The 12226-nt window shown below is 42.9% G+C and overlaps 1 protein-coding gene across 2 annotated transcripts in view; it reads left to right on the plus strand.

Moving 5' to 3' along the window:
* Positions 1 to 12226, plus strand: part of lmf1 (lipase maturation factor 1) — a 41759-nt gene that overhangs the window by 4663 nt on the left and 24870 nt on the right. For both annotated transcript variants that reach the window (XM_030078292.1, XM_030078293.1), the window contains 2 exons: positions 807 to 817; positions 3089 to 3237. In XM_030078292.1, the coding sequence (XP_029934152.1) occupies positions 807 to 817; positions 3089 to 3237 (160 nt within the window). The remainder of the gene's footprint in view (positions 1 to 806; positions 818 to 3088; positions 3238 to 12226) is intronic.

The raw sequence follows: 12226 nt of genomic DNA on the forward strand, positions 1-12226 counted from the left end.
ATTTAATGTTTTTAAATGACCACAATGCTGTAATGCTTATTTGAATGACTACAGGCCATAATTGTCTTACTTTGGCGTGCAAATCTGGACAGGAACAATTTCAGAACACCAGCGATGTAAAACGTCAATTTCAAAGTGAAAATGCCAACAAAAGATTTCGCCAACTAGCGTGTCCCGGCATGTGCGTTAACTTTTGACTATCTGGCAAGAAAACGGGATTTTAGCCGCATTTTAATCTGTGGCAACAAGACAGGATTGGTTGTCCTTAGCAGATGACTGAAAAACAGGAGGAGGAGTCTACTTTCATTTGCCTTATAAAACAGTTTTTTTCAAAGGTTTTGAATCACCACAACCACCGGAGGTCCTTGATCATACCGTCATAATTGTGCACAAAAAATATTAGGCTGAGCGGCCTGGTAGTATGCAAGATTAGCTGCAGACAGATACAGGCGACTCAACGCATGATGCAGCCTGGAGGGGATAATTCAACTCCTGAAAGGGGAAAATAGGGGGAAAATGTCTAACCCTAATCTCTGTCTGGGTGAAATGTAACTATTTAACCCCCGTTTTCAAATGAATATGTGGATAATTTCGCTTTTTTTAAATAGAAAAATTCACGTAGAACTTTATCATTCCAAGCACAGGGTGTGTGTGAGCAACCGGTTCTGTTCCAAAAGTCTATCCATCCATCGTGGAAAAAAGTACCGTGTGAATTTCATGATTTTCGCTTCAGTCCCTCACATTTTTGTAGCCTGCTGTTTTATTATAACCTTATTATGACAATATTCTCTCTCGTTTCTCTGCAGGTACTCCTTCGGTAAGTGAACCTCACAGCTTTCGTCGAATAATTCAAGCGACTTTCAGCCTCAAAGCGAAGCCCAGCACGCCTTGGTTTGTGGATTTGAGGTCAAGCCACAGGTTGGAGTGTCTTTTTTTTTTTTTTTTTTAGTCAGTGGAACAGCCTTCAGTCAGTTCCTCACACCGAGCTCGTACATCTGCTGTCCTGTGTTGACACTCTGGTGGTGTGTGTTGGGTGTGTTTGCATAAAAAAGGGGTTAAATCCCTTTATTTTTGAAGGAGTGGGACTCTGGTAAAGAATGAAAACCATCAGCTGCTCTTGCCGAAGCCTTGATGTGACAGCGTCTCAGCTGCAACAGCCTTTGGCCACTGTTTGATCCGGGACACACAGTTGGACTTTGTGTGTGTGTGTGTGTGTGAGTCTCAGGAAGTCTCTTCTTCTTTGTTGTTCCTCCAAGTCGCTCGCAGTCACTCACCGAGTTAAAGGTCTGACGCTGCCTTCAGGTCACGTTGGAAAAATCAAAATTTCAAGTTAAGAGGAAACGGTCAGCCGGGACGGTCTTGAGTTGTGACGATGTGTTCAGGGACATGAGAATATCGGCCATGTCAGTACCCAGTGGAGACAAGATGACCAGGATGTAGGTGAATTTATTACAGATAACTAAAACTGGTGCATGTCTGTATTTTCCCTCTGTTTCGCTGTTAGTCACCACAGGGTTTGTTTAAAAAAAAATATATGAAGGCATCATTTACACACCTGAAAAGTGTTTTCTGTGGCTGGACTCCTAAAGGAAAACATCAGCCACCAAAAACAAACAAACAAATAAAAAACAAATAGAACAGATAAACGAACAAATAAAAATGGTTTCATTTGAGTCATTCCAGCCAAAGGCACTTGAACGTGTGATGAGTCATAGTGGCAGCTTCCAGACGCCTAAGCTGCAGATTACGAGCCGCACTTGAAGGCATCGCAGGCATGCTGAGCAGACTGGTGGATTGTGTTGAGTGTAACAGCGGAGAGGAGGAGGAGGAGGAGGAGGAGGAGGAGGAGGAGCGGCGGCGGTGGGGTGTGAATAGCGAGCTGGTTGCCGGGCTCCAGCCCAGCTGAGCGGCGAGGTCAGCGGGAGCTCTCTGATTGGTTAATGACACTTTGCAGTGAGAGACGCCAGGCCGATGTCTGTGGTCAGGAGCTGCGGCTTCCCTCTCTCTCTGTGTTTTTTCTTTTTTAATGTTTTATTTTCTTCTCTCTTGTTCTCACACTCCTTTTACCCCTTTACCCTCTTTTCTTTCTAAATCCTTTCACACTCCATTACCAATAATGCAACATGAAGTCTGCACTGTAGATGAAGCTGCACTGATTTTAGACTAAAAACCAAAGGTGAGTGTGTTTTCAGACTCTGAAGCAGATCAGACCGGCGGACTCTGCCCACTCGTTTATGTCTCTTCTAAAAACCAATTTTTATGTAACGCTCCGAAACTGTACTTTTTATTTATTTATTTAATTATTTATTTATTTTCCGGAAGCAAAGCAGCCTTGTTATTAGCTCGACTGACATGCCGTGTTGAGTTTGTGTAATTGCTTTTGAACAGGTCTCATAAATCCAAAGTTTGAGGAGTTTTCTCCGACCGTGGAGGCGCGTGTAATCCCTCAGTTAAATTCAAAACATGAAAAAATCCCCCAAAAATTGGATTTGCAAGACAGCGGCAATAAATTTGCTCAAATTACTTTTGCATTTTCTTTTTAAAATATTAATATTTCACCATATTGATTTTGGACTCTCAGTTTGGTTAGAGGCATCACATCATCTCTTAATCACTTGTAGTTGCCAAAAAATCAAAATAAATGCCATTAGAACTGTTTTAAACTTATGATCGGTGCTCAAGCTGCGGATTCAGTCTGTTTGCACGAAGTAAATTCTGGTTTCAGGTGCGTTCTCTGCTTTTTCCACAGGAAGTGGTGAAATTAAAACACGAGAGTGAAATCCAAACAGCAGAAAGCAGCTCCGTCCAGAGAATTTGAACTTTTTAAATCTTTATCCTCACTCAGCTCTTTCTTTTTCCTCTCGTATAAATCAGCGTGTGCACTTCACTGATTTTACTTTATAGAATTTTTTGCTGTTGAAGGGTGTGTTTTTTTGTTTTTTTTTTAACAGTTTGACCTCTTTTTGCGTTTTCAGAGCCGCCCATGTGTGAAGTTTCCTACTTTAGCTCACAGTGTTGTTTGATTTGTTCGTTTTCTGTAAAGTGCTTCGCCTCTCAGATGAAATGGTTGTGATTATTATTTCTGCAGGTTGGGAGAGCCAGCTGCTGGAGACGGGCTTTCTGGGGATTTTCCTGTGTCCGGTGTGGAGTCTGTCCCAAGTCCCCCGCCGCTGCCCCCCCTCCCTCATCTCCATCTGGACCTTCAGATGGCTCATAGTGCGCATCATGCTGGGAGCTGTGAGTAACACACACTCACACACACACACACACACACACACACACACACACGCATGCTGTACACCAACGCAGAGCACACTCTCCTGCAGGACTGTGGGCAAAGGTGGGCTGAAATACCAAAACACCAACACCTTCATGGAGGAATATCAAACTTTCCATGATGTTTTTCCATTATTATGAGTTCATTTCCATCGAGCTGGACCAGCAGGTCATGTGGGCGAAGCGTCACCGAGTGTGATTAATGGACGAGTGTATCAGCAGGAATGTAATGGATTTATAATTTTGATAATTAATGGTTTTAGTCATTTATCATGTCAAAACACCAGACATTTGCTGCTTTCAGTGTCACGAAGGTGCTAAGATTGTTTCCATTTTCTCCATTTGTAGCTTTACAAAATGACCACTTTGTTTTTTGTTTTTTTTTTCAGCTGCTGGTCAGATTAAGTAACTTCCCATGAGACTTTGCCATTATTTTTGACTTTTTTATAGACTAAATAGTAAATGCATTAACCAAAAAAATAAAATAAAATAAAATAAAATGAGCATATTTGAATTACCACTCGCTGCAGGCCTGGGTACATTGCTTCAGAATCCGTAAAACCTACTTACAATTTTGATAATTTCAAGATAAACACCTAATTTATTTCTTTGATATTTCTGCAAACAGTAATTCTTTGCAATGCATCCTGCACTGCCTTTGTCACAGCACTGGATATTTAACTGTATTGTCAGCACACTTTATCTAAAATGCTGATATGTTACGGCTTCGTGAGAAATTAAAATGAACCCCTCATGTTAGACTATTTTTTCTTTCATGCCTTTGCAAACCATTACTTCTGTGCTTCCTCTCCGGTGCATGTAAGCGCTGGTCGCCGTAGTCAGGCTTGTCAAACACAATAAAAAATAATTAAATGGAGTTTGCATGCGAGCGTCCCCGTCCTCCTCCTCTGCCACCACCACCTCCACTAACACGTTTCCTGTGGGAAAACCCCGCCGAGACGGAGATATTTCCGCAGCGGAGATTCAAACAGAACAGCAGAGACACACTCACACACACACACACCTGAATCCATCCAACATGCCAACACAAGGGAATAAAACCATTTCGCAACAGGATAATTCCGCGGGTTATTCCAGTGTTTGTCCTTTTGATTCGGCACCATTACTTTTGGAGCAGCGTTTTCGCTCTAAAACGCTCGCCAGGATTTGGAAATCCAACCCAAACAAATGGTCAGTTAAACAGCACGTCTGGTTGTTTGACAGTCTCCATGGTGAGCGCTTCAGACCACTGACCCGGTTTTATCTGCCAATCACTGCGGTTACCACGACTCCAACTGGGTTTTTCCTGTTGGGACCGTGAAGGGAGCTGAAAAACAAGGGGAACCACCTCGACTCTCCCACAGCTCCGAAGCCCCGTTTCCCCCCGAGATGTCGAGGCGTTACAACACCACACATCATCCTCGATATAAAAACACCTACACCTTCACAGCCGCTCTCTAAGAGGGATTATTAGCACATATTTGATGATTAATGCGATTAAAGATGTGGAAAAATTTGTGGAACTGTAACCTCCTCACCTCTTCTGGTCCCGTCGGTGGATTTCTTATCATCAGTGGATTGATTTTAAATTCTAGTGCAGATCCAAAGGTTTCCAAAGATGCCAAACACGCCCTGCTGAATTCCAGGAAAAGTGTCTAAATTGATGCACAAGGCATGCAGATATTTTCTGTTTGATGTGACGCTGCAGCCGTAAAACAACAGCGCCTTGACTTTGAGTGTTTCACTCAATATTCGATGTGATGGAGCTTTAATGAAGAACCACAAGCAGCAGAGACACAGTATAAATGCAACGTTGCTGTACAATATGGAATAAAAATGTCTTTTCTAAGTGCCTTTAGGGGAAATTTAAGGACAAATTAGAGTTCAAGGGGTTTAAAAAACAAGATATAAACAACTTAAATCCTCAGTTGACAAAAGGATCACTTTTATGGATTGGATCCTCCGCATTTGAGCAGTAATGATGAGCTTAACAATTTTTTTTGAAATGAGATTATGAGTTTTGACGTTTGACAAATTTTGCCTTCCCAGAAATGGAATTATAGCGTTTTGGAATAAAGCTCCTCAAATTAAAACCAGAGAGACGCCCAGAAATCCCATTAGACATTACTAATGTGGCTTTTAACCAGTTCCTAGAATTTAATAGCTGGGTCATTGCTGAATTTATTGTGGTACAGCTGCCAGCTGTTTCTGCATTCCTCAAAATTTGGATGTTGGACGCGTTTCAGCGCGATTGTTGCTGGTGAAAGACCTGCCTGTCTGTGGAGCCGGTTTGAATTATGTCCTTCCTAATTTGCTGCTCTCTCAGTGTAAAGCCTTCTTGTACGTTCGTGGCGGTTGGCTCGGCTGTTTTATGGTAGTCGTCTTTGTTCTTTGTGCCTGTCAGCGTAAATCAAAGCCGCGATCGTACTTCATGTGTTGAACGTGAAGGGTGGGGGGGGCGGGGGGGTTCATATATTTCAAATTAGCTGCATCATTCTGCTGAACATACATTGCGTTGCATGTGTTGGATTTATGATCTCCCCCAGTGAAGTTGGAACGGCGTTTTTGTTCTGCACCCTGTCCGTCCAGCACGATTTCTCAGAGAGTTACATCTCCAAAAAAAAAAAAAAACAAAACCAAAAAAAAAAAAAAAAAAAAAAAAGGCAGATTTAGCTGAAATTTAGTGGACAGATACCTCTTGGCTCAGAGATCAGCTGATTAAATTTTACTGGTGATCCAGATCTGGGATTTCTGCCACTGGATGATTTACATTTTTTTTTTTTTTTTTTTTTTTTTACCTAAACTATTATGCTGCTTTCAGGTGCGGCTGGGAAAGTCTGATATCTTGGACTTTGACAGCTCGGCATTCATCGGCTGTTTTGTCGGAGTCAAGTGTTAAGAGCAGGAAGTTCAAATGGTCCGCGTGCAAAAGCGTCACCAACACAGCAACACACAAAACAAGCTTCATCAGCTCTTCTGCCTCTGGGAATATTCACCCGGAAAATAAATCAAATATCTATTTACCTGGAAGACAAGCTGTCGAGGCGGCAGCTTTGCAGGTTGGAGGATTGTTTTGTGGCGCGAGGACGTTTGCCTTTCGACGTCGGTGTCACTTTTGACAGATGTGAATAATAATAATTAGCTGTGTATTTTCCATTTATGTTCATATTCCCTCCAAAATTCCTCCAGGCCAGCAGAAAAGTCTGTCTCTACATTTTAGATAGATAGATAGATAGATAGATATACTTTATTGATCCCAACCAGGGAAATTCTGGTGTTCCAGCAGCAACAGTAGAAACATACAATAAAGTTAACTAAAAAAGAATAAAGGCTAAAAATATACAATAGAGACTATAAAGACTAAAGACTCAAAAAATACAATAAGGGCTAACCTAAGAAAAGGAGATACGAGATGTGAAAATATACATATGGAATGAGCATGACAATATACAGATGGCGCTGAAGTATATGCATGATTGTATAGATTGTATAGATAAGGAGAGTTAGTATGAAACCAGGAGACTAAGAACCAAGTGGCAGAACCTTTAACGCCCGGGACTGGGACAAGGAACTAACCGCCTTGATTCAGCCTCTTAAGGAATCCACTTCCCCTCCAGTCGGAAAAACAGTGTGAGTGTATATTAACTTAGGCTGTAATATACAGATAATAAATAAAAAAATAAATAATAAATAAACAGTTAAGGTGCTGAGTGATGGATAATAAATACACAGTTAAGGTGCTGGGTGATGTACAATAAGTACAAAAACAGTTAAGGTGCTGGTAATGCAGTGTTAAGAAAGAGTGTTTAAAACGCCACTGGTTGTAATTTTTTGATATACAAGATACCAGACAGTCAAATATGATACATTTACTTAAGATGAAAGTAATTTCTGCGCTCACAATCATATTATGTAATAAAAATGTCTAATAAGCGACCGAAATATTGGATATTTTGATACTTGCGGTCAGATCTGTGCATGAGCGCGATCCAAACGTTGGATAAATCATGCTCGACTTGAAACGCTGCGACCGCTGCAGCTCGCTGTAAAACCAGGTATGCAGCGTTTTATAGGAGGGGAATGGAAATTTCTCCTGATGCAGGTGGTGCAGAGGCGTTTGTGTGTGTGTGCATGTGTGTGTGTGTGTGTGTGGATTATGCATGCAAAGACCAAAGCAAATGCACTGTTCCCGTGTCGTCATCAGCTCGCTGGACTGTTATCTGTTTCCTTCCAAAAGCATTTCAACAGTGATTAAAGGTTTTTTAAGCGTCGAGCCACAGGATCATATCACATTATGGATCGCATGAAGCGTCGATGGCAGACTTCAAGTTGTCGGATGATAAAATAAGACTCCACTCTAGTCCACTCTCAGAAAATAAAGCACATCATTGCACCTTCAGGGGTCCCGGGGGCCTCTAAGGTGCAGCTTTTGTCTTATTCCTGTATTAAAACTATAATATTGACTGTGATAATTGTATGACCTATTTTTCATATCCACAAATCTCAAGTAATATTTGACCTAATTTATTTATTTACCTAGGTATTTATTATATATTTGGTTTTTCATTCATTAATTTATTTATTAATTCATCACAAACGCTGCCTCCTGATATTGTGCCTTAATATTTAGAGGAGACAGTACATATATGTGCCTTTTGCAACCTTTTTGGCTCTGAAAAAGGTTCACAGAATTACCTTGAGGGCCAATAATGAGGCCCGTTTGCATGTTGGGGGGACAGAGATGGACTCCTCCCGTCCCCCTGATCCTGACAGTGGACGGGTCTCCCCTGCAGATTTGAGGTTCCTCGCAGTGATTTTGTTTGTGTAACAGTGTATGTGCAGCGTCAACGCGCGGTGCAGACGCTGCCGCAGCGCCTCCGTGTTCGGGACGTCCTGGTCACGGCCATCTATCTATCTGACAGTCTGCGGTTCACCACCGCGCTCCGACCGCTATAGAGTTTCTGCCTGTGAGGACGACTTGGCTTCGTGCACCGCTCAAAACACTGGGAGTGGGAGAGAGAGGATTGTGAGTGTAAAACTGTGTGTGTGTGTGTGTGTGTGTGTGTGTGTTGGGCGAGTGTGTTTTTGCAGCATGACTAAGAAACGTCCCAAGTTGATCCTCAGCACAAGTTGTCACATGAGTTAGCATGACTCGGGTTCTGCCTGATCCTCTAATGGTGCCTTTTTTTTTTTTTCCTGTCTCACCACCGTGGTGCATGTCGTCATGGTGGCGTCTGTCTGTCTCCCTGTCTGTCTCTCTGTCCGTCTGTCTGCAAACACACAGCTGTGAACATGATAAATCAGCATCAGCGCATGATAGAAACTTTCATATTAAACTCACATTTTAACAGCAACAGTGATTTTCTATTATAACTCCTTAATTGAAGATTAATAAAATCAGATTAAAGTCACAATAAAAAAAAAAAAATCATTTTCAGAGCCTCGTGTTTCCTTCATTTGATGCATTTCCTCTTGAAACAGGTTTTTGAGGTGCGGCTCAACATGGAGGCATGACTGTTTAGAAATCGGATGTTTTTATTGGTTGAATTTTTTTATTTACACCCACTGGTTCAGCATGAAGGCGCTAGTGAAGGTGCACTGTCTTCCAGGATGTAAAAGTGTGGCATTTTGATAGAAAAATGTGACTTTAATAGCACCTATTAGAGTATATAAAAATTTAAATACGGATATGAACTGCTCTACATGTGGCTTGTGGCTGATAAATCAAATTATAACTTGTAAAACCTTTATTAATTTTAAACGGAGCATCTCATTGAAGTATTTCTCGTTGGCTTAAAAACCCCAAACAATGGAAAAAAATAGTCTGTACACCATATACTGCAGTACTCAATACAAAATAATCACAGTATAATTATTTGTCACGACTGTGCAGCCCGACTGCCTCTGTGTGACGTGGAAAAAAAAACAAAACAGGTGTGCTGATGCAGAAATATTTGGTAATGAATGGATTAATTAGCTTAATTAAGGAGCGTATTAACACGACCTGTTATCTTTAATAGATGGAGGTAATTGCGGCCGGGCATCAGGCGCTTTGGCCCGCTTTGTGCCGCAGCAGCTTGTTTACAGCGTATCGGGCTAATCGGGTGATAAGCGGCGAGGAGTGTTGCTAATGGGATCCGATAGGAGGACAGCGCTGGCTCATGAACTATGAAATACAATTAGGCGTGTTCACGTAATACCAGGTTACAGGCGGCATCCTGCCTCATGACTGCTGGAGGGAGGGAGAGAGAGAGAGAGAGAGAGAGAGAGAGAGGGAGAGATTAGTGGTGGAAAAAGGCCTAAAATCCTCAGCTTCTCAAGTCTCATCAACACCGTCATTGTAAAAAAAAAAAACTGTTAAAAGTGAAACGTCAGAGGTGTTATCAGTAAAGAGGCATCACTGTGAAGAGCAGAGTTAAATTATTGATGCATTAACCTGCGAGACGTGTTTTAATGTTGGAGCTCCGCATCCTGTCGGCTGGTTTGCACTTTGCACATTTTATTGTTTTGCACGGTAAATCCAGCTGTCAGTGTACAAGGTTTCCCTGTGAAATGTGATATAAACTCTGCTAAAAGGAAATACTCAAGCCAAGTGGCACTATGTGAGCACAGTCCTTGAATAAATGTGTACTGGGCCATGCTGCAGACTGACATGCAGCTCAACAGCCATCTTTTTCTTTTTCTTTTTCTTTTCCTTTTTCTTTTTTTAAAATAGAAATAAATAATTTGCCTCGGTTTACTTTCGACCTCAGTTCGCTCGAAGTCGTCCAGTAAAGTGCTTGTTTTCTGCTCCCGCTGTTTCATGGCTGTTGGGCGGTGATAGCTTTCGGTTGTGTTTGCTCACAGGCGTCTGGCTCGGTTTTCGCTCGGTGTCGCTGCGGTTCTCGATTTGTTTAAATTCCCGCCGGCTCCGGTCCGGTCCGCCCCCGCCCCCGCCGCCTGCCGCCTGCCATGTCTCAGGCCTGTCGATGTGAACGCTGTGCCCCGCGTTCGACTCAGCCCCGCACTCCATGCCGTCGCTCTCTCTGCCCTGTCTCTCCTGTCTCTCTCCATTGTGACTAATCTAATAAAAAACCAAAATGTCAACAATACTGGTATTTTTCATCGGGCCCGGTCAAATTTTCTGCAAGTTAGAAGATCAAGTCTTACATGACAGCAGAACGCTCCCGTTGGCAGGACGGTATGACGGGGATTAATGCAGCCACTGACGGGCTGATGGCTGGTGAAACATCCTCTTTTATCCGCGGGCTTCATCGATATGTTTGTTTTTAGGGTGCGTGAACACGGTGCACAGCTCTGAGCGGGACGGGGAGCGAGAGCAAACAGGGGCGTGTCTCTGCCATCGAGGCTGCCAAAGGCAAAATGCTGCTTCTGATATCCCCGATTGAGGCGGCCAGCCCTGCAACTCGGTTCACAGCTTGAAGAACTAAGAACTGGATTAATGTTGTTCTCCATATAGAAGACGTGTCACCATGTCTGCAGCTCAAAAATATGATTTAGTGCTGATTTGCTCTTTAACCCTGGAGTTACCCTTCAAAAAAGTCACATCCATGACCCTTCAAGTGGACAAAAATGTCCATTTTCTAGAACGTGACCACCAAAAGGTCACTGGGGGGTGATTTTGGGTTAAATTTGAAAATCCCAACTTTCAGCATGAAAATCCATTATTTGACCCTGTAATGCATTTTTATCACATCCATGACCCTTCGTGGACAAAAATGTTCACCTGTCATTTATCCAGTTTTTATTGTTGCTATTTGTACTTATTATCCTCAAAATCTTTGAAGTGACTCATATGGAGTCACACTAAGTCACTTTTGACATGGATCTCAAGATTTTAATTTTAACCCCTTGCAGGCCCTTTTGAACACCTCTGGGTGCTGTTTCTATAGAGGGCAAAACCACTAAAAGGGGGAGGGAGTTTTGAATTTTGAAAATGGCCAAAAATGTCCAGGGGTCATACGAGGGTTAATCAGTAATCAGTGTTGGTAGATATTTTGTTTTTTCAAGCGTGCTGTTGTTGTTTTCTGTGTACTGTAAATCTGCAGCCGGTTTCTGTTGAGATTTTTTGTTTACCTGCATGTAGAAGCCTATTGGCTGGTGATTTATTGCCCTAGCTTGCAGTTGGACATCACTGGAGGACAGTGGGCTGTAGAGACAGTTGGCAGCCGTCTCTAAATTGAACGAGACTTAACATTTTAAGCTGCTCTCAAGTGTCTGCACCACAAACACGCTGTGACTGAGGCCGTGCACCTGAGTCAGTAGTCCTCGGTTTGTTTGACCGTCTGTGGTAACCCACTCTGTGAACAAAGCTTACGTGTTTTTTTCGTTCTTGTGTTGCTTTTTGGCTTCTTTTGTGATCTTTTCCCTTATGAACAATTCAGTTTGCACATTCTTTGAACATTCGTGACTGAAAAAGCCCACAGATCCGTTGAACAGTGCACCAAAACCGTTGTATGTAGCAGAAATGCAGAATGCAGAGGCCAGTCGCCGGGAGAAAATGTCGCCCTTTTGAAGTTTCTGCAAACCAGTGATGCGTTGTACACACGACCTCTCGCTAATGCTGATTGGATGTGAGGTGCTCGGGTCGTCCCGACTCGCCATCGGCACGCTCGGCCTCGACGGTTTCTCTGCTCTCCGTTGGGCCACGGCGTCCCCCCCACCCCCCGTCCAAACAACAATGACTACGCTTACATGCGGCAACTGGAATATTCCCTTTACGTTACTTGGCAGGCCCCCGTGTTTCGGCGTATTCCACTCTCTGACGTAATGCGACACTCAGCCTGCAGGGGGCAGCAGCACGCGTGTAGGCGTCTGGTCTGCCGGAAAAACAGACGAAGAAGTCTTCTTCTTTTTCTTCTGTTGCTGTTTCTATGTTTTCTCCCATCGATATCCTCCATGATATTGAAGTCTTTCATTAGCTGAAGGCAGACTGCAGTCTCCTGGCTCT

This window comes from Myripristis murdjan, chromosome 19 (assembly GCF_902150065.1).
Source record: "Myripristis murdjan chromosome 19, fMyrMur1.1, whole genome shotgun sequence".
Taxonomy (NCBI): Eukaryota; Metazoa; Chordata; class Actinopteri; order Holocentriformes; family Holocentridae; genus Myripristis; species Myripristis murdjan.